The sequence below is a fragment of the Panthera tigris genome, chromosome X (genome assembly GCF_018350195.1).
Source record: "Panthera tigris isolate Pti1 chromosome X, P.tigris_Pti1_mat1.1, whole genome shotgun sequence".
Taxonomy (NCBI): domain Eukaryota; kingdom Metazoa; phylum Chordata; class Mammalia; order Carnivora; family Felidae; genus Panthera; species Panthera tigris.
In genome coordinates, this window is record NC_056677.1 from 106,937,871 (window position 1) to 106,960,720 (window position 22,850).

General features: G+C 47.0%; 2 protein-coding genes across 7 annotated transcripts in view; one reads left to right on the forward strand and one right to left on the reverse strand.

Annotated features, from left to right (window-relative positions):
• Positions 1-246: 246 nt before the first annotated feature.
• RAB33A (RAB33A, member RAS oncogene family) lies at positions 247-11,532 on the forward strand. The gene is made up of 2 exons (XM_007085445.3): positions 247-1,242; positions 10,933-11,532. Exons 1-2 carry the CDS (start codon positions 985-987, stop codon positions 11,386-11,388), a joined length of 714 nt encoding a protein of 237 aa, XP_007085507.1. The 5' UTR covers positions 247-984; the 3' UTR covers positions 11,389-11,532.
• The window catches only part of ZNF280C (zinc finger protein 280C), an 82,862-nt gene continuing 65,443 nt past the window's right edge, over positions 5,432-22,850 (reverse strand). For 3 of the 6 annotated variants that reach the window (XR_006213383.1, XR_006213386.1, XR_006213388.1), the window contains 5 exons: positions 17,096-17,166; positions 13,457-13,605; positions 7,984-8,182; positions 7,017-7,094; positions 5,432-5,519 (listed from right to left, as the gene is read on the reverse strand). The gene's annotated coding sequence lies outside the window, so the exon portion shown is untranslated. Of the gene's footprint in view, positions 5,520-7,016; positions 7,095-7,983; positions 8,183-13,456; positions 13,606-13,955; positions 14,936-17,095; positions 17,167-22,850 lie in introns of those variants that run through there. The other 3 variants (XR_006213384.1, XR_006213385.1, XR_006213387.1) reach the window with 3 other exon arrangements.

Below are 22,850 nucleotides of genomic sequence, written 5' to 3' on the forward strand. Positions count from 1 at the left end.
GCGACAGCCAATGGAAGCCGCTCTCCTGAACATTCAGAGGATGGGTGCTCATGGTGTGATGAAGGGAGGTTGGCGCCTGGCACGCGCCACCCCCCCCCCTACATCTGGCAAGTCGGTGACAGAAACAGTAACTCCCCCTACACACGCACACCCCGCGCCCCCGGCTCCCTCCTGTCAGCTGCGCCGGCCCCCACTACCCAAGGCGTGTCTTGGCAGCACCCTCCCCGGCTCCTCGGGGCGCGCGAGTGCACCTGCTTACTCAAAAAGACAGAGCATCTCTTTATCCCCAGGCTTGGGAGGGAGCCGAGGAGGCGTGCTCAGGAGGTGAAAGAGGTGTCTCTGCCCCTCCCCGCCCCCCTCCGGGTACTGTTGCTCCGAGGCCGAAGTGCTCCCGAGAAGCCTTAGGGTGCAGCTGTCTTTGTCCTCCCCAGCTGTGCCCCCTGCCCACCGACCCCGCGCGCTCTGAGAACGCGGGGGTGGGGAGCCCGCAACCTATAAAATCAATGGGGGCGAGGAGAACGGAAGACCTTCCCCGGTCGGTGTGCGCCGCTCTCCACATCCCCTCCCTTTCCTCAGGCTTCCGCCCTCCGGTGTGTCCCAGGGGTCCAGGCAGGGGAGGGCCTAGGCGGCGGCCGCCTGGAGAGCGCCGTGGGGCCGCCCGCGCGAGCGTCCGGTCCGGGGCACGGGCAGGAGGAGGAGGCTCGCGGCCGGCCCCTTCCGTCTCTCGCGCACTCGCCGGCTTTTGTGCCGGTGCCTCGGAGCTGCAAGGAGGGTGCGCTGGCGGAGGAGGGGGGCCTGGGGTGAGAGGCACCCCCTTCACGCGCGCGCGCACACGCCGCCGGCGCACGCACACACGCGCGGACATACACTTACAGACACGCACACACACACACAAAGCTTGCTCGCCTCGAGCGCACTAACGTGCCCGCTCTCTTTGTGTGGAGCCCTCGAGCGGGGTTGGGGCCCCGGTCCGGTCCGGGGGAGATGGCGCAGCCCATCCTGGGCCATGGGAGCCTGCAGCCCACCTCGGCCGCGGGCCTGGCGTCCCTGGAGCTCGACTCTTCGCTGGACCAGTACGTGCAGATTCGCATCTTCAAAATCATCGTGATTGGGGACTCCAACGTGGGCAAGACCTGCCTGACCTTCCGCTTCTGCGGGGGGACCTTCCCGGACAAGACTGAGGCCACCATTGGCGTGGACTTCAGGGAGAAGACCGTGGAAATCGAGGGCGAGAAGATCAAGGTGATCCAGACGGTCAGGTCCGGGAAGGGAGGGACCTGGGAGGGGGCCTCGCCTGAGGCATCGCTCTAGTGGTTGTAAACGTCCAGCGCGTGGCCGTGTCGCCGCGTGCCGAGCCGAAGACCCTCGGCACCTCCTCATTCCCTTTCGTTTCTCTAAGTGGCATGGTCCCCACCTCACCCGTTTTGTTAGGGCTGGTGGGAGTGGTTGCACTCCTGCCCTTTGCCCATGCCTGCCACCTGCCATAGGAAAAGCATGTTTGATCCCATCCTTGACCCTGAGCCGTGAGCAGTGGCACCTGTGGGCAGAGGGAGGTATAAGGCTAAGGCATCTCTTGGTCCCAGTCTGTGGGATGGATCCCAAAGCACTTTGAACATCCTGAGGTCTCTTCTACTTCTTGGGTGCTGGTGGGCTGCAAAAACCCACTTTGGCCAAGCCCAGAGGCATTAGAGAGGGGGAAAACATGGAAATCCACAGTGAATGAAAACCGCTTTATTTTAAACTACAGTTTATGGTTAGGATCAGGACTGAGGTGGAACAGGGGTGAAGTGGGGTGGTTCCGGCACAAAGCCATGAGCCCTTTTAAAGCAATTGAGGCAGGGTCACCCGCCAGCCCTTCATAACAAACTTGTTCTTTTGGAACAGTCTCCTCTCAAATGGTATCTTGTTTATTTGTCTGGGATACCTAATGAATGGACTACCTCATTACTCATTCTGTTGGTATTGTCTTCAGCAGGCCCTTGTAAAAATGCAGAGCAACTTATCTGAGGGCCAAGGAAAGTGTCTTGCTCCTCCCCACCCCCACCGCCATTAGCTTATTTATCAAATTGGCTAAGTACAGATATTCTCATCTGACCATTTGTGCTCACGCTGGTTCAGAAAAGGTAGAAACTCGACAGGACAGATACATTTCTAGGTGCAGAGGGAGGACATGGCAAGGGCAGCTTCATGTGTCAGGGGATCAGAGGGGGCAGGATTATGGGCAGGAATGCACCTCAAAAGGCCCTGGGCACTAAATACCAACTCTACTGGATCCACAGCTGGGTTTTACTTGAGCCTATGGTCTGACGCTGGCTGTTGGGTGGAGGTCAATTTCCCTCTTGCTGGTCAGGGGCCCAAATGACCCCAAGGTGCCTCTTCTGAGTGATGTGGAGAGAAGGGCTGAGTAACGGGGGAGAATGATGAAACACTAAACTGTGCACAACTCCAGATTCCTTGATTATTAAAATGAATGTGTTTTAAAATGGCTTCGGAAACTGGGCCGAGGCACTGGATGTCAGGAAGATGGGCAGCTAGGTACTGGTAAGGGAGAGCTCTGGAGAGCAACTGAGCCCCAGGGTCAGGAAGATGGGGCACTGTTTTGAAATAGAGACCTTGTTTGTCCCTTGCATTTTGGGGGGAATTGCTACATTTCCTTTTTAAAGTCAAAGTAGCTGTCTGTATCTTTTTCTAGGGCTCGTATATTGACGTTTGCTTGGTTAGGACGTTCTCTAGTGTGTCTAACTTCTTTAATGTAAGGTTGTAAGATTCTGGAATTTCTGGGCGCCAGGGTGGCTTAATCAGTTGGGTGTCTGACTTTGGTTCAGGTCATGATCTTGCAGTTCGTGGGTTTGAGCCCCATGTCAGGCTCTGTGCTGACAGCTCAGAGCCTGGAGCCTGCTTCAGATTCTGTGTCCCTCTCTCTCTTTGCCCCTCTCCTGCTTGAGTTCTCTCTCAAAAATAAATAAACATTAAAAAAAAACTAAAAAAAAAGATTTTGGAATTTCTGAAACATGGCTTTTTATTTTATTATTTTCATTTTTAAAAAAAATGTGTATTTATTTTTGAGAGAGAGGGAGAGGGAGGGACAGAGAGAGAGCGGGACAGAGGATCCGAAGTGGGCTATGTGCTGACACCAGTGAGCCTGGTGTGGGGCTCAAACCCACCCACAAACCGCAAGATCATGACTTGAGCCGAAGTTGGACGCTCAACCAACTGAGCCACACAGGCACCCCTATTTTTTTTAAAGTTTATTTATTTTGAGATACAGAGAGAGAGAGGGAGGGAGGGAGGGAGAGAGAGAGAGAGAGAGAGAGAGAGAGAGAGAAGTGGGGGAGGGGCAGAGAGAGAAAATCCCAAGCAGGCTCCATACCGTCAGCAGATACCAATGTGGGGCTCAAACTCATGAACCCATGAGATCATGGCCTGAGCTGAAGTCAGGCGCTTAACCAACTGAGCCACCCAGGTGCGCCCTGAAACATGCCTTTTTATATCTAAAGTAGAAATATACTTATGGATGTGTTCTTAAACCCTCAAAGACCTTAAAATTTAATGTTATTGCTTGCTTAAAATCAAGTGTCACATTGAGCCAAAGAATTCTCTGGATTTAAAAGAGGGAGAATAAGTCCACCTGAAATTCAGATGGAGGAGAAAGAAAGTGTTTGGGAGTTTGGGGCAGGAGGAAGGAGAGAGAACAGGAGGAGAGGAGAGGAGAAAGCCAGAAGTGGGAAAAGGGAGGTGAAAACAAGTAGAAGAGGGTCACTGCCCAATGGCCTTGGGGACATTTTTAAAAGACTCCTTCCTTCCTAACAACCAAGTACTTAGCTAAACTGGAGTTTACAGTCTTTGCCAAAGATTCCAGACTTTTTCCCAGAGGGCAGAGCCTGTGACAGTGTGACTCACTAGAAACAGAGCTCAGCACAACACCATGTGCCGATAAGTGCTTAATACAGGCTTTTTTGGGAAGATGATATTTTTGAGAGGGCAAAGCCTTGTGACACTGTTCATAGAGGAGCCCTCTGAGTGCAGATTCCGAAGGAGCCCAGGGTGGGGTGTGGGAGTGGGGAGATAGTGACCCTGCCTCTTGTAGAGCTGCTGCAACTTCAGGGCCAAAGGCAGCAGGCGAGACCAGCATGTCTGTGGGAAGATGCCAGAGCAAGGCAGCTAGCACATGATCTAGATGGGAGGAGATTTTGCCCCACACTCTGGCTGGCCTGGAGTTTTTCAAGGAGCAAATGCCAAATCCATGCTAGGAGGTGACTGCCAAAGGCTTCTCCCTTTGGGGGAGGGAGAGAAGTCCAATGTGACAGGCTGAAGTGGCCCCAGGCCACAGCCAGCAATAGAAGGCCGTCAGGCAACAAATGCCAGCCTCACAGGAGGATGGCAGAGAGGTCTCTGCAAACTCTTCTCTCAGTCCAGGGGTAGGGTGTGGCCTCTCCTGGGCAGCCTCCCTGTGTCCCAAGGTAGCACATACATCAACCCCTGCAGGGGGGTGACTGAGTTCTCAAATTTAGGGCTACTCTCTTAATTACAAGGGCCATCTCTAGGGCTTCGAAGCCCCATTTGGTGTTTCCAATCAATGTGTCCCACCCCCTCCCCATCACAGCATTTATAATCCAGTGTTTCCTGGTTCACATGAACATCAAGAAAAGCTTCCAATGAGTAGGCAATAACAACAACAACAACAACAACAACAACAACAACAACTTCTACATTTTGACTAAACCAAGAGCCTGGGTTAGGTGCTTTACAGGCACTATCTTATCTGATCTTCACAGCAGCCCTATGCAATTTGGACTATTATTATCATTCCTATTCAATAGATAAGGAGACCAAAGTTAGAGAGATTAAATAACTTGCCCAGAGGCGCATGGATCTGAGCTTCAGTCTTTGAGCCTTGAGCCCAACCACTTGTCTCTCTCACTATCCTGAGTTCTCTGTGACAGGGTCAGAACTTCAATGTGGATTCAAAGCCCAAGCTGTTTAACACCACTCTCTGCTCTAGGGGGCAATTTCTAGCCTGGGGGGTGGGGAGGTGGGGAGTGTGCTCAGCGGGAGATGGCAGGCTGGACAGCTGGCCTTGTGGTCTCTTCTAGGCCAAGGGTCCAGGGTTAGAGCCCTGGAACTTAGGAGCCTGCAAGATGTCTCCTTCAACTGCACCCCAGACACTGAGCTGAGTACCTAGGTTTTACTTTTTGCATCTTGACTGTCTCCCTTTGGATGTGAGAACCCGAGAATGTTCAGAGATGGAAGAGACCTTAAAGATCTCTAATCCAATGTGCTCATTTAACAGATAGGAAACCGAGGCTTGGAGAGGGAAAGTGACAAGATCACACAGGGACAGGCCTTCCACTCAGGTTTCCCAATTCCCTTGTGGGTGCTCTTCCCTAGCAATTTGGGCTGGTCCCATGGTGCACCCAACCCACGCAGTTACCTGTGACAGGGATACAGAGGGGCGTCATATGGGAAAGCTGACGGCCCTTCATGACATCAGCCTAGGAAGTGTGGAGGCCTTCTTGATCCTAAAGGAAGGGTGGAGCTTTCCTTAATGACATGATGTGTCCATCTCCTACAGGTTTAGCTAAATCATATTAAGCCTGCCTCAGTCTAAAAGCACTGGAAAGTGCCAAATAGGAGTGTGTGAGGGGTGGGATGAGGGAGGTAAGAGAGGAGAGGCTCAGAACTAATTTTTGAGCCATTCTTTGTAAATTCTCATGGAAGCACCCCTGCTCCTGTCTCGTTTAGCTCCCCCAACAGCTGGTACCCCTCTGCCCCAGCCCTCCCGACCAGGCAAACTGCAGGTCAGCTGCGTCTGTGGGTAGGTGTCACCCAGGACTGTGGACTCTCTTCCTCTGCTGAGCACTTGGACAGACACCTTCCTGTGTTATATTACTGAGGGGACAGAGGCTGAGCTCAGTGTTCCCTCAGAAGCTGCCTGCAGTCAGAATGACATCATGTCTTCCTTAGGGCTTCTGAACTTCCATCTTATGCCAGTTCACTTAATGGCTAATTATCCATCAGTGTGTGTTTCTCTGCCTGCCTTGCTGCCTCTCTTTCTGTGTGTGAGTTTCTCTTTGTCTCTGTCCTCCTTTGCCATTCTCTGTGTCAGCCTTGTGTGTGACTGTGTGTGTATCTTAGGTGCAGATGGGACAGTCCAGCTAAATGAAAAAAGATTTGTTTTCGACTTTTCCCATCATCCACTTGGGCATCCTCCAAAGGTTACAGATGTATCTGTCTCCCTTTTTCTACTTCTACCCTCCCCCGCCGGCCTCCAACAAAAGGACATTCACTCCTCATCTATAGAAAGATGCCAGATATGTTCCAGAGGGAAAAGAAATACCCGTGTGAGCTAGGAGCACGTGCAGGGGTGGGGGACTTGCTGAAGCTTGCTCAGGCAGCGGCAGCTCCAGGATAATGGTTTAAAAGCCTAGATTTCTCTTCGGCAGCTCTCCACACTGTGCCCCTGGAGCCTCCTCCAACACCCCTGTCACTCTGGGCCTGCCCCCAGCCGCCTGTGGCACGTTGCTGGCATTGCTTTCTTTCCCCCTCCCCACTGACTGCCTTGGCCTTGGCTCCATGCCATCATCAAGAAGCCAGGCTTTCTGTGCTTTCCAGGAGGAGAACCAGTGCATCCAGGGAACAGTGCTACCAGGACAGCCGATGGGCCCTCTGAGACAATGGCAACAGCCAGCACTTACAGAGTACTTCTATTTTGCAAAAGCTCTTTCTCGTGTGTTAATCTGCCTCGTCATTTACTCTGCTACTAAGTAGAGGAGCTGGAACCCAGGTCTCTCAATGCCATGCCTACTGCTGCTGCATCTCTGATAGCACCCGCTCAATTAGCTGTTGGACCAGACTTGATGGTGGAAGTTTGGGGCCAGGGAGGAAGGGAGAGTACGTATTAGGCGCTGTGTCCTGTACTCATGAGGAATGCTAATCCTCACAGCATCCCCACGTAGATGGCTGAGGTTATCTTTAGCTTCCAGGGGAGGACACTGAAGACAGAGTAAGTAACTCACCTAAGAGCACCTGATTAGTACATGATCCTGTTGAGGTCTGCACCCAGGTTGGTTGACTCCACGATGCCCTCACTAGCCCTGGGAGAGAAAAGAGGATCTGGGGAGCATGTATGTGGCTAGGAAGCAGCCAGCACACCTGGCTACCGTGTGGATGCGGTGCCCACAGAAAGGGAAGAATGGATGAGAGGAGTGCCAGCTGGAAAGCGGGAGGAGATGCTTTCGCTGTCTGGCAGGGATCAGGGGTTTGTGAGGATGCTAAGAACAGGGACACCAAACTCCCAAACAGAACGAGGTCATTTGTGTGCAGTGAACTGACTGCTGCGCTCTCCCTTTGTGATGGCTCTGAGGCCACACCATCCATTCTGACTTTGTGCTATGAGCAGCCTGCTTCCGGACTCACCGCTTGCCATTGACGGGGGTGCAAAGAACTTAGAGTGGGGTTTATAAAAAGCTGCAATGGGAGCAGTGCTACACTTTAAATTCTGAGCCTCCAAATAAAAGCTTCAAGGCTCCCCGTGGCACTGGAAAGGCAAGGAGGTCTACAGCAGGAAGGATCCTCCCTGCAGCTCTGGCAGTTTGGATGGTGTATACAATTCTGAAGGCAAAGAAAAGCCAAACAGCCAACCCACTCAGCCCCAAACACCTCACACACTCCCACCCGTGTTCCTGCTGGTGGCAGGTATTTTTAGAGTTCTGAGCTCATGGTGTTAAAGCATCTGCCACATGCCTGAGGGCTGGTAGGGAGTCAGCCTTACTCAGAGGCAAGAGTTAGGACTAGTGGAGGGTGGAGGTGGGGATCAGGAGCCAAGTGGTAATGATATTCTTGTGCTATACCTGCTCTCTTCCCATTGACCTCCATACCTTTCCTGGCCTGCTCTTTCTTTCTGCTCAGAGCACTGGAGAGGTGGAAAAGTGAAAATCTTTTCTCTCTCTGCTTTCAGAAGCAAATCAGTGTTCAAGGACTTACATTTTCTGTGTAACCAAAGTCGATTGTTCTTTCTGAAATTGCCTTGGGAGATACGTAGGATGCCAGACTGTAGTTTTGGTGGCTCAATCCTGCCTTTTGATGATGATGATGATGATGATGACGACGACGACCATGGTGACAAGTGATCTGATGCAGAAAAAGGCTGCTTACAAGTTTGGCTGGAGAAATGTCAAGAGCACTGATGAAACAAGTAGACAACAAATAATATATTCTAAATGGTGTGGTACAGACTCAAAGTACAATAGAAAGTTAGAAGAACAGAGAATTGAAGAGAAGGTGGAGAAGAATGGAGTTTTAGGAAGAATGTGGGCATGAGCCGAACCTTGAAGGATGGGTGAGATTTGGAGAGGGCAACAAGGGGGCGACCTGTTCTGCTGGGGAAGGACGGACTAGCAGGACCAAAGGTACAGAGGAGGGAACGAACCGGGTATAACTGAGTAGTTTGAAACCAGGCTGGGCCGGGCCGAATGATGTCAGACAACTTTTCCATTTGAGGCCACATGCAGAAGAGGGCTGTCATAATTTCCTAAAGAGGAGGGTGTCACGCTGATACAAGCAGGGATTTAGGAAGCCTAGTTTGAAAGCAGCATGCAGGAAGCACTGGAGTGGAGACATCAAGAATCCAAAAGACTTTGCTGTAGTCCAGGAGTGAGGAAAGGAGGGTCTGGCCTAGGGACATGAAAATCAAAACAGAAGGAGTGAATTTGACAGTTGTGCCAAAGGAACGTGGCAGTCATGTCAATAGAGGAGATGAAGGAGAGCCTAGACAATGAAAATTGATGTTCAGAATGATGATGACTCTGGGGCCCTGTAAGATCTTCACTCAGCAAAGAGATTCAATTATATTTACCAGATTATACTTATTGACTGCTAACTGCAAATAAAGGCTGTACTTGGTTTTAAGAGCCATAGTAGTCAATTAGTGACCATAATCAAATTTTCTTTGATAACTGAGAATTGCATAGGGCCTTGGGCCATCATTCTGAGAATAAATTTCTCTTGTCCAAGACTTTGGATGTATAAAGGGAAATAGATGGGGTGATTGTGTGTCTTCTACTCCAGAGTATCCCTTGGGAATTGTGTCTTTGTATGTGTTACTGATAATCAGCATTTTTTCCTTCATAATTTGGCCTTTATCCCAAAAGCTGAGATGCAGAAGAAAAATCCAGTGAGCTAAATTGCCTTTTTCACATCAAAGAAGTGAACTTAGAATAAATGGAGCTAAAAGGTGAGATTTTTTTTTTGAGAGAGAGAGGGAGCTAGAGAGCAGGGGAGGGGCAGAGAGAGAGGGGGACAGAGGATCTGAAGTGGGCCCCTGCTGACAGCAGCAAGCTGGATGTGGGGCTCGAACTCAAGATCTATGAGATCATGACCCAAGCTGAAGTTGGACGCTCAACCGACTGAGCCACCCAGGTGCCCCTAAAAGGTGAGATTTTAACACTTTGTTTTATTTAAAAAGTCATGTAAAGGGCACCTGGATGGCTTAGTCAGTTGAGCGTCTGACTTTGGCTCAGGTCATGATCTCACAGTTCGTGAGTTCGACCCAGGCATTGGGCTCGCTACTGTCAGTGCAGAGCCTGCTTCAGATCCCCTGTCCCCCTCTCTTTTAAAAATAATAAACAAACATTTAAAAAATCATTTGTCTAAAAAAATTAAAAAAAATTAAAAGTCAGGTAAAAATACAAGACAAAGTGTTTAGAAAATTTGGAATATACCAAAAAAAAAAAAAAAGGAAATAAATAACACCTATAGTCCCACTGCACATAAATACCATTAATTTCCTGGTGTGTACACTTCCAGTTTCTCCTAGGTATATGTCTATTTTTTTAAGTTTATTTATTTTGAGAGACAGAGAGAGGGAGGGAGGATGCGTGTGTGCACATGAGTGGGGGAGGGGCAGAGAGCAAGGGAGAGAGAGGGAATCCCAAACAGGCTCCACACTGTCAGCACAGAGCCGGACACAGGGCTCGAACTAATGAACAATGAGATCATGACCTGAACCGAGATCAAGATTTGGACCCTTGACCGACTGAGCCATCCAGGCACCCTGGCATATGTCTATTTTTAATATTAAAAATATTAAGGCCATAGCATATAAAAAATTTTGTATACTGCTTTTTTCACTTCCTGATATTTTATGAGAATTTCGTCCACCATTTATTCTTTGAAAACATTATTTTTAATGGCTGTATAATAGCCCACTGTATAGATATGTACATACACTTTTGCTATTCTTAGTGATCATTTAGGTTGTTTCCTGTTTTTAAAAAAGTATAAACACTGCTATTAAGATCCTTGTACAGGGGGAGCCTGGGTGGCTCAGTCAGTTAAACATCCAACTCTTGATTTCAGCTCAGGTCATGATCTCGCGGTTTGTGGGTTTGAGCCCCATATCAGTCTCCACATTGACAGTGCAGAGCCTGCTTGAGATTCTCCCTTTCTCTCTCTCTCTCTCTCTGCCTCAACTCCATTCGTGTGTGTGCATGCTCTCTCTCTCAAAATAAATACACTTTTAAAAAATTAAAAAAAAAATCTTTGTACAGAAATTTGACCACATCTCTGCTACTTTGTATGGATTTCTGGAAGTGATATTATAGGCTTGAAGAGTTTTGAACATTTTCAAGGTTCTTGATAATATTGCCAAATACTCCTCCAGAAAAGGTGACCAATTTACATCCCAGTTTTTCAACTAAAAGCCTTAAGATTTTTCGACTCAAGATTTTCAACTCAAATTTTTGAGAAAAATGTTAAAACCTGGAAAGAAACTTCTTTGTATACTTCAAAAAGTCCATTCTGCCAGTCTTTCAAAGAACCCCTTACTGTGTCAGGGCTTTTCACCTCATTTTTATAAGATCACAGAACCATATTTTCTCCTATCCATTCATGTTTCCTTTTCTGACTCCAGATATGGGTTTTTGTATCTTCCAGGTTCAAGTATGGGACACAGCAGGTCAGGAACGCTTCCGCAAAAGCATGGTCGAGCATTACTACCGCAATGTGCATGCAGTGGTCTTCGTCTATGACGTCACCAAGATGACATCCTTCACCAACCTCAAAATGTGGATCCAAGAATGCAACGGGCATGCTGTGCCCCCACTAGTCCCCAAAGTGCTTGTGGGCAACAAGTGTGACTTGAGGGAACAGATCCAGGTGCCCTCCAACTTAGCCCTGAAATTTGCTGATGCCCACAACATGCTCTTGTTTGAGACTTCGGCCAAGGACCCCAAAGAGAGCCAGAATGTGGAGTCAATTTTCATGTGCCTGGCTTGCCGATTAAAGGCTCAGAAATCCCTGCTCTATCGTGATGCTGAGAGGCAGCAGGGGAAGGTGCAGAAACTGGAGTCCCCACAGGAAGCTAACAGCAAAGCTTCCTGTCCTTGTTGAAACCAAATGGTGTAAATACAAGATCAATTATTACTGGAGTTTTTTCTTTCCCTTTTTTTCCTGTGCCTGCAAAAATGCTGACATCTGCTTGTTTCCATACAAATTGATATTAAAATAAAATTTGTATAGATTATCACACGCCTTGATGTCTTGCTTTCCACCAAGAAGACATTTCTGATTGTGAGGAGTAGAAGAGGCAGCTCGCCCTACTAGAACGATAATGCTTTGCCAAGGCACACTCCCTACTAGACTTCTATGCCACCTGAATCATTTGAGTCACTTCTTCAGGACTAATTCATTCTGTTACTCAGTGTCATCAGTGGGCAGAAACACCCAGAGAGGGTGGGATATAGACCAGATATGTGGAAGGATAGAGAAGTCTTGAAAGGAGATGCTAACTTATAAATATTTCCTAGGTTCCCTGGATGTTGAGAGTAGGCTGCTCTCTCCTCATTTCCCAAAGTTTAAAAATAAAAAGTATAGGTTGCCCAAGGGGCCCAGTTGCTTCCAAAATAGTTAAATCCTGCCTCCCATTTTTTTTTTTTTTTTACCAATCAGTCTGTGACAGCCAGAGTGGTATTTTCCCCCTACCCTTTCTTGAAGAGGGCAGGGCTCAAGCTAACAAATACCTGTTATGCCCCCAGATCCTTGCTAGGTGCTATGGAGGAAACATAACAAGGGGAGGATTTGTCCCCTGTTTCCAAAGACGCTCTGATCTGGTTGTGGAAACAATGTCCATACTGAAACTACTTGAGAACAAAAATTAAACAGTATCACCAAGTTTGAGGCTGTGCTATGGGAATTGAGAGCATTATGTACTCAACGATAGGGAGGAGCCACTGAAAAATAACTTATTTTGTATGTTGAATAAAGTGTTCCATCTGGTTTGGTGGCGGGGGGGGGGGGGGCGGGGGGGGGGAGTGGCCAAAGTAGGGAGGCAGGAATGACCTTGGGGGTTGAATGAAAGGACAAAAGCTGAGCAGCCCTAGTGGGGGAGCTGAGGATAGGGAGGCCTACAAAAAGAGGTAGGACAGTTTGTTGCTCTTTGAGGCAGTGGGAGTTTTTGTGGTTTTCCAGCAGGAATCCTGTAGGTATTTGTTAAATGTCTGGTCCTATGGATGTGAGAGTCCCTTGTCCAATTGTTAAAGTAATTAAGAGTGGCTATAAAGGCATAGCTATAACAGCCTCAAAAAGATTTATTTCAGGAGTACTCTTTTTTTTAAATGTTTATTTCTGAGACAGAGAGAGACAGAGCATGAGTGGGGAAGGGGCAGAGAGAGAGGGAGACACAGAATCAGAAGGAGGCTCCAGGCTCTGAGCTGTCAGCACAGAGCCCGACGCGGGGCTTGAACTTATGGACTGTGAGATCATGACCTGAGCCGAAGTCGGTCACTCAACTGACTGAGCCACCCAGGAGCCCCAATTTTTTTTTAATGTTTATTTATTTCTGAGACAGAGAGACAGAGCATGAGTGGGGGAGGGGCAGAGAGCGAGGGAGACACAGAATCAGAAGCAGGTGTTTCAGGGGTACTCTTTAAGGCTGCTCTCTTGTCAGAAGCCCATGGGGAGAGGGTCCCAGGCAGACAACCCCTGAGCACTTTCCTCTGGTAGGTGAACCCAGGTCTGTCCCGTATCCTCCTCCCCACCCCCACCCCAGCAAAAGATCATACATACCAGAAGCACCTCCCACCCAAACAAATAGCCTATCTGGTCCTGCCTAGTTGTCCTTAGAGCCCTCTTCCTCCAGAACTGGCTAACTCCCCACCCCATCCCCATCCCACCCCCACCTGGCCTCAGGCTGAGTCCCAGTCACCGGTTTGGTTTTCATTACTTGACTTCTGCCTTGATCCATCATTGAAGCCTGCCTAGTACCCCAGTTAGGGCTAGGTTTTTGTTTTTTTTTTTTACTAGTTGTCCCCACCTAACACCCTGCCCCTGAATCTCACCCAAGGGGCTAGGAGCCTGTTGTCTGTTGGCGAACTGCTTGCTGAACCCCCTGTTGCTATACTTCTCCCCAACTGACTTGGGCCTTGAGCCTTGTCTCAGACTTCAGATGCTGAGTCCTTACCCAGGACACGACCTGCTGTTGTGTGGTGTCTTTTGGCTCTTGACTTGGCTGCAGGGCTGGGCCATCTCTCAGTCGCTGCAGGTACACTTATCCATTCTGATGGTTACATTTCAGTCTGGGTCTTGGCCTGTCTTGTTCAAGGTCCTTCTCTGCCGTAACAGGGTCAAGATAACAACATTCTGAGTCCTCTAATCAGGATTGCCTCTTCTAGACCGGAATTGCCTCTGACACCTTTCAGTCATTCAACAAATATTTACTGACCATCTACTATGAGCCACTGTGCTAAGCCCTGGGGATAATGCAGGTGAACAATTTAAATCCTGCTCTCACAAAGGAGATAGACACTATTCAAGAAGTGAGATACATAATGAGAGAATTTGAGAGCAATAAGGACTCTCAGGGTCATAAAACAGGGTAAATGGATGGAAAGTGAGGGAGGTGGGGGGAGGGCAACATATTAGATACAGTGATCACAACAGGTATCTTTGAAGAGGTAACATTTGAGCTGAGACCCGAATGGAGAGGAGCAACCAGGTATGAGGTCAGAACGAGAACCCCAGGCTGAAGAAACAGCAAATGCCAAGGCCCTGAGGCAGAAGTGAGGTTGGTATGCTTGAGAAACAGAAAGGAGGCTAGTGGGAGCAAGGGAGAGCATGTGGGCGATGAGGTTGAGAAGTAGGTGAGGCCAGGTCTGTTGGGTTGGAGTTTTATTTAAGTGCAGTGGGAAGCGAGTGGAAGGTTTTATCATCACCTAGACTCAATAGCCTTTGGTAAGATTCAGCAGGCTTGCTGACCAGCAAGAGCGAAATGCCTCTACTTTCCTTAGCTCTTCTGAGAGGAATAGACACCTTTCCTGGATGACTCCTGAATGTGGGCCTTAGGACTGTCATTTCCATACTGGCTGCCTCCCATCTTAAAAATCAGACTCTGAACTTCCCCAAGACTATCATCTTTTGGTCCTGCCAAGGCTCTGGTAATTTTGCTCTGAATAGAAGGTGCTCACCAATCCTACCTGCCTCTGTCCTCTGAGCCTCACCTGCATGATCCTGTCCTTTCCTGCAGTAATGACATTGTTCTCCCTCAGGTGCCTGGGAACAGCCAAGAAGTCCTGGGGCTTCCCACTGTGACCCCGGGAATCCTGAGAACCTCCAGGCTCCGCCCAGTCTCCTAGCCCTAGAGCTTGCTGCTAGCATCAGCAGGGTGGCACAATGGCACTCAAGCCTCCATCAGAAGGAGCAAAAGGATTTGGGAATGGGCTGATCCCAGAATGCCACCAGAGGAAGGGGACTAAGGAGGCCAGAGAATCATGACACCCTTGTTGCTGTTGAGGGTGGTGAGGAGCAGGGAGAATCAAGTGAAGTGAGGTGCTTCCAGGCCTCTCATGCAGTCTCACTATGTCTCTGGAATGATCCATGATAGCCAGTAGGTCTCCTCTACAGATCGTCTTCACTTTTCAGAGCTACACCCTTGAGTCTTCCCCTGTGTAACAGAGAGAGGACCCAGAGAAATAACTACCAACAGTTGAATGCCTATTATATGCCAGGCTCTGTGCTAACACACCACATTCCTTCACTAGCTCATTTAGTGCTCCTTCCCCGTGAGGTGCGGATAACAATTTCCATTTTACGTATATGAATATAGATGTACTGATTTAGTGACTTGTCCAATATAGTAAGTGGTGAGGCAAGATCTGTCTCACTTCAAGTCTGGGCTCTTTCTATGATATTATACTGTCATTCCAGCTAGTTCCAAGCTCCAGAACCTTTGCAGGGATTTCAGGTTCACTCTAGCCGGTCCCCCTGATCCATGGGGGTTTGGCAAGCAGGCCGTTCAATAATCAGGTGTCCAGCTTGGGACATTCCTCCTTGAATGGGATGCCCCTGGCCAGATTCTTCCAAGAAGCCCAAGTGGCTGACAGAAGTGTCAGCTCTGGGACAAAGGACCCCCTAAGATGTCCTTGCCCTAGACAATAAGCTGGGAACCACGCAGCCAGGTGGACTCTGCTGCTCAGCCTTTAGGGCTACAGGATTTTTCACTGGGCCCACCAGAACTACCCATCCCCCAGCATCTGTGCATTTGCTCAGGCCCCCACATTCAGCCTGACGACTGGCTCTGGCCAAGTTCATGAGGCAGAGGACTATCTCAGCAGGATCCTTCAGTCAGACAGCCCAGGACCAGATCCTGCTCTGAGCACATCACCGAGAGCAGTGCCCGGGAGGGACACCTAGCCCAGAAGAGCTGGAGAAGCCCACCCCCCACGTGAAGCTGACTTCAGACCACCCTGACTACGGGGTGGGATGGAGGGCGTGGAGGTGTGCCGAGAGTTCCCTGGATAGCACGGCTCAGCTTCTCTAGCAACAATGGCAGATGCAGAAAGAGGTCAACGATTATTCTCTTGTAACCCCTGAGGGGACAGCGTTGCTGCCTTAACTTCTAGAGGCTCTTCTCCACTCACCATCCCTCATCCCCCCACTGGGAGAGGCCTTGCTCTCTGGAGGGCTGGCCCAGGCTCCACTGGTTTCAAATATTTTTTTTTTAATTTTTAAAGTTTTATTTATTTATTTTGAGAGAGAGAGAGAGGGAGTGAGAGAGCAACTGAACATGACCGGCGGGGGGGGGGGGGGCGGGGGGAAGGGCAGAGAGAGAGAATCCCAAGCAGGCTCCACACTGTCAGTGCAGAGCCTGGTATGGGGCTCGAGCTCATTAACTGCAAGATCATGACCTGAACCAAAATCAGGAGTTGGATGCTTAACCGACTGAGCCACCCAGGGGGCCCTCAAATCTTGTTTTGTCCACGACCCTAAATGACTGGCAGTGGGGCAGTAGTACTGAGACAGGATCCCAGAAATTTCCCTAGATTACAGGCTTCCAAATGCTGGATCGTAGACAACTGCATGAAAACTGTCGGCAACGTGTTAAAATACAGATTTCCTAGGACACTAACGCCACTCTGATCTACTACATCTGGGAGCAGGGCTCAGGAATTTGTTGTTTCTTTAAAGTTTTATTTAATTAATTTATTTAGAGAGAGAGCATGGGGCAGGGACGGAGAGGGAGAGAGAGAATCCCAAGTAGGCTCCATGCTACATGGGGCTTGAACCCATGAATTGTGAGATCATGATCTGAGCCTAAATCAAGAGTTGCACGCTAAACTGACTGAGCCACCCAGGCACCCTGGAATTTGTATTTTTAAAATGTCTATAGTTGATTCTCATGTGCCTCCAGGCCTCCTCTCTCTGGCTCTCTCCCCCTCTCTGTGGTTAAGTGGGTATCCTCAGGCTTCCTGATGAACTCTAAAATCAGAAACTACTTTTCCCAAGCCAGAGCTTCACGGAACCCAGCCTGGTAAGGTGGATCCTTTCAGTGTCTTTTCTTAGGATAAATGAAAGTGTTTAAGTCATATCAAATGTCCTTGCACTGTTTGTCTGAAATTACTAGGCAAGTGCCTTTTAACCCTGAGAGACAACTGAAGAACTAATCCAGAGTATAAACACCTCTATGCTGTGAGGACCATGCTGGATGCAAGACACAGATTAATTCAGTAGAGAAATTGCATGTCTGCTGTGTGCCCTCTGCTGGTTAAAATGAATGAAGGTTGGAAAGTGTTTACCAGTAGGAGTTTTTCTGACTGGTACTGACCATTTCCTGGGTTGGAAGCCCATCTGAAGGAGCTAATCCTGGTCCCAGTCTCGGCACTTAGACACCTGAAACTAGAAGGGTTACTAATTAAAAAAAAAAAGCTTTATGAAGGTATAATTCATATATATAAAACTGAGCTTATTTAATTTATACAACTTAATGAGTTTGGACATAGGCATATGCCCATAAAATCATTACCATAATCAAGGTAATAAACATATCCATCACCTCCAAAAGTTTCTTTGTGCTTTTTTTGTGTGTGATTTTTTTTTGTTTAAGAACACTTAAAATTCATTAAGAGGGGAGAGCTCATGTTAAGCTTACTCTTCTAAGTAAGCTACCTCTACCAAATCACTGGGGTTCAACTCTCCTAAGGGAAATCTGTGAACCCTGGTAGGAACTACTAGCGTGGCAGCAGGGAGGGAGAGGAGACATTGAGAAGCAGCTCATCTGCCCAGGGAGAGAAGTTTTGAAGCTGGGTAGGTAAGGAGGCCTGAGAGCCTTAAGAGACACCATTGAGGGCACAAGGATGCTCTTCTACACCATGACACAGTCTTGAAATAGACTGGGAAACAGACCTCACTACCTGAGCTCTCCAGTTGGTACTTAATCCCTTCCCTAGTGACTAAGTATGTGACCCTTTGCATTTAATCTTAAAGTACTGGAGGAAGTACCAGGTAAAAGCATAGGTAAGAAATCTGGCCTACCTGATCCTTACCCACCAATCCCAGGTGGAACTCTCAATGCTTCACATAAAGAGGATGGACCCCAGCTATTGTGGTCTCGCCTATCCTTCCAGGGAGATCATTAGATGGGAAGAATATCAGACCTAGCCTAGTTTCCAAACTCTATACCTCCGACTGAAATAACGACAATTATTAGTGGCAGCTGACATTGTTTACGATGCACTAAGTACTCTGTTATGTGCCTAACAGGAACTATCGTGTGTAATCCTCACAACCACCTCTGAGGCACAGAATGATCACAGTAGCTTGTTCAGGGTCACAATGCTGCCCAGTGTTAGAGCAGGGTATAGCCCAGGTCCGTCTAACTGCACAGCTAGAGCCACAATGCTAACTTCTCTTATTCTTCTCTACTTCTCGTAAGCCTGAGAGAAAGATGCGCTCCTGGGCCTGAGACTAAGGACTCCACCCCTGCTGCACTTACACGAAGTAATAGATGAAATGGGAGTGGATGCTAGGCACTGGGTCTTGAGCTGGTGAAATCGCTATTAGCTCAGGTATAGGCCCAGAACCTGGGGGCAGGGACTGAGTAGGCAGCCAGGGATCAAACTGTCCTCCTAGGAGGGAGGGCAGAATGGGAGATGGAAAGTCTAGGAATGGGCTGGCTTTAACAATTGGAACTGTTTTGTTTTTTTTTTTACATTAAAAAATTTTTTTGTTTACATTTTATTTATTTTTGAGAGAGAGAGAAAGAGCACAAGTGAGGGAGACGCAAAGGGAGAGGGAGACACAGAATCCGAAGCACGGTCCAGGCTCTGAGCTGTCAGTACAGAGCCCGACGTGGGGCTTGAACTCACAAACTGTGAGATCATGACCTGAGACGAAGTCGGACGCTTAACCGACTGAGCCACCCAGGAGCCCCTGGAACTGTTTTCAAAAGGGGTATTTTAGAAGAGCTTCTTTGCACCATTTGAGATGGGAAGAAATGACCTCTAAGATTCTTTCCAGTTTTCCATTCCAATGTACAGTGTGATCATGCATCAGGTTTTTTTCAAGGTCCACATGTATTTTAAGCCCCCTATGAAGACAATGCAGTTTTAGTCCTCTGAACAAGGATTGCTTATTTGTCTACAGATTGTAAGTCAGCGCTGGGGTGCTCGGGTGGCTCAGTCGGTTGAGCATTCGACTTCAGCTCAGGTGATGATGGCATAGTTCGTGGCTTTGAGCCCCACGTTGGGCTTTGCACTGACAGCCCGGGGCCTGCTTCAGATTCTGTCTCCTTTTCTCTACCCCTTCCCTGCTTGTGCGCACTCTCTCAAAAATAAACATTACAAAATTAAAAAATAAAAAGAAGTCAGCTTTGAAATTGTGCTTGTTTTCATTAATGAAAATGCTCAGATTTGACTAAAACCAGGGCAGGGAGGATGATGTTTCCATAACAGGAACAAGTCAGTACTTTCTGATACCATTTGATTTTCAGAATGACAAGTGAACTCAGTTTGTTTATCTGTAAAATGGGATTGAAAATCATCTTTACAAGACTTTTTTGAAAGTTTAACTAAGATAACATATGTGAAATGTAGTTTATAGAAAAAATTCATATGTTATACTTATTCAATTTCCCTGATACAAAGGGCACAGGGAACAAATGAAAATGGAAGACATTCAGGTTTTTCCTGATCATTCAGTTTTGAAAATGAATCTGCATTGAATATATTCTGGTTTTAAATTATTCAGAACTGAGATAATTTGACCACAAAGCCACTTGAAAGTCACCAAAAGAACTAAATAAACTTTGAAAATCACTTCACACTGTGGTCTTTAGGACATTTGATCCAATCAATATCAGACAACTGATTAGCCTAATTTTCTAAGCTTAAGATATTTACTGATTCACTCAAGAATTCTTATGCTCTGAGGCTCCAAAGGTTTGCGAAACAGAATTACCTCATTCTATTGTCAACATTTTATCAAGAAAAGAAACTTGTACAACTTAAAATGTTCCTTCTATAATGAGTGTAGTCAGGTAGATATATTGGAGAATTGGAGAAGGGAGAAGATGATAAGGGGCAAACAGCAATTCCAAGATTGAGTGACAATATCCTTTACCTCTGAAAACAAGGGTACTTCTTTTTTTTAATGTTTGTATTTGACAGAGCACAAGTGGGGAAGGGGCAGAGAGGGGGACAGAGGACCCAGAGTGGGCTCTGTGTTGACAGCAGCGAGTCCAATGTGCCACTTTACTGCTGGTATTTACAATTATACTTTTCCACAAAATTAATAGTATTGGATAAGTAGCTGAAATTCCTGGAAATGAATTCCTGGTTAACAATTACTTAAAAGTTTCCTGTAAGGAAAGGACTCTCTAAGCACAAAAGAAATGTTTTCCTCCACAGTAGACTGGATTCTATACTAGTTTTCAACAAGACAGTGTCATTTCATAGCCTTTAGACAGAACTACACTCATTTTCAATGTTAGAGAATTATACCACACGTAATTGAAGCACTGTGATAACACATCACCCACCCAGCAGTTTGGAGGAATGTATTACAAGACCTGGGCACTATAAGACAAAGTTACAGATAACCACAGTCCTGATGGATTGCCACTAAAACTGCCAATGAGAAGATTCCACTTACGAGCAGCTTCCAGGGTCTTCTCTCAGCAGTGGTAATAGCAGCAACAGCAATGAAAGCAGTAACAGCAGAAGCAGCAGCAGGAATAGCACTAACATTAGGGGTAGTAGTGTAAGCAGCAGCAGTTATTGAATGCCTACTTTTTGTCAAGACAGTGCCAGATCAGGGGCGCTTGGGTGGCTCAGTTGGTTAAGCGTCCAACTTCAGCTCAAGTCATGATCTCACAGCTCGTGCGTTCGAGTCCCACATCGGGCTCTGTGCTGACAGCTTGGAGCCTGGAGCCTGCTTCAGATTCTGTGTCTCCCTCTCTCTCTGCACCACCCCCCCCTTGCACACTGTCCCTTTCTCTCAAATACAAATAAACACTAAAAAAATTTTTAAAAGACAGTGCCAAATCTTACACACACACACACACACACACACACACACACACACACACACTCCTTATAGCAAATTTGTGAGGAAATTGTCATTACATACCTTTCACTGATGAGAAACTGAGGTTTGAGGTAGTTTATTTGAGGCTCCACAACTGGTTAAGACACAAAACCAGGATTTACACCTAGGACTGTCTTATTTCAAGGCTTAGCTCTGTTTACACCACCATACGTTACAGTGGTATGGATAAACACGCATGTTTCAGCATGAGAGATTAAAAACAGAAGTGATACACACTAGCCTGAGTTTGTTAATGACAGCAAGCTTTTCAGGTGGTCGAATAACAAAGTGACAGGGGTGAGGCTGCAGAAGGATCTCAGAATCAGAGAAGTGAGGTGTGTGAGTTTGAGTGTGAGGCAAACCATGGTGTGGTCAAGAGTAAGGCAGTATAATTTAGGGAAAATACCTTAATATTATTTAAAAAGGCAGTTATGACTCAGATGAACCTAGGAGCACTCATATAACTTCCATAAAAATAAAAGTCTGGTGTGCTTGCGACACCAAAAATCTAATGGCATGCCCACCCAGTACTATGTGCTTCAACAATGACTCTCAAGAAAGACACAATGGGTTAGGAAAAGAAGCTTATCAGAAATCATTGTAGAAAGGTCATAATGAAAAATAGGCTGAAGATCTATCTGAATAAAATGAAAACAAATAAAATCAGGAAGGGTGGTAATAAACTAACAATAATAGTAACAATGGGGACTTACATTCCTGTGTGCCAACCACTGTTCTAAGTGTGTATACATAAGTGTTAAGTCATTTAATTCCCTCAGCCTTATGAGTAGGTACTGGTGTCTGCATTTTAAAAATGAGGAAACTGAGGCAGGGAGCTCAAAGTCACACACATTTGGACATTGGTAGGGCCACGAACTCCATCCAACCTCGGCGGTCTGCTGCAGAGCCTGGGCTCTTAGCCACTCACCCACACTGCCCCTTTATGGTACAGGGAGGGTTTACTCTGGGGTCAGATATCAAAGCTCATATCAAGGAAGATCTCTTGAAGCTGTGTAAGCAGGAAGTAAACTTCACAAAGAAACCCCTTAATAGATAATAATAGGCTAAAAATAGTAACAGTTGCAAGAAAAGTAGGCAAGCGGGTAGACTGATAAGCTAAGCATAACAAGTTATAGAGAGAAGCTAGACATTATTACGATAAGAGCCTGAAGCTTCTTGAGTTTGAAATAATTTAAGATGACCATACCCTCCAACACAAATTACTGGTCTGTTCCAGTTATTCATTTCTTAGATTTTACATACATCATAATGAACATAAAATTTTTTTCCTGATATAATTTCTAAGACTATGAAAATGGATACTGCTAACCTGTTACATACTCCACCTTACAAATGATTCATGAACATGAATGAAATGTCTAGAAGTTCATCTTAGTCAACACCCTCATTCAACTATTATTTTCCAGTTCAGAAAATCTGACTAATAACTAATCTAGGTCAGCATTCTCCACTGTATCTTGTGGAGATTAATGTTTAGAAGCTATTAAGTATGGGGGGGGGGCAGAAATTCCAGGGTCAAAATAAGTGCTGAGTTCTCTTAGAGAACCAAACACATGTAGCATGAACAATCCAATAATAATCTACGCAAGTATAACCCAGTATTTCCTAAGTTTATTTGACCATGACACCTTTATGTTGCAGACCATTTATAAATTATGGACATTCACTCTAGATCTAGATGATTTCTTTTTTAAAAAAATTTTTAATGTTTATTTATTTTTGAGAGAGAGAGAGAGAGAGACAGAGTGTGAGCAGCGGAGGGGCAGAGAGAGAGGGAGACACAGAATCTGAAGCAGACTCCAGGCTCTAAGTGTCAGCACAGAGCCCCCTGACACGGGGCTTGAACTCATGAACTGTGAGATCATGACCTGAACCGAAGTCGGATGCTTAACCATCTGAGCCACACAGGTGCCCCAATATAGATACTTTCTTTTGCAGAAGTGGAAGAGTGTTATTTTTACAAAAGTCCATGGTGG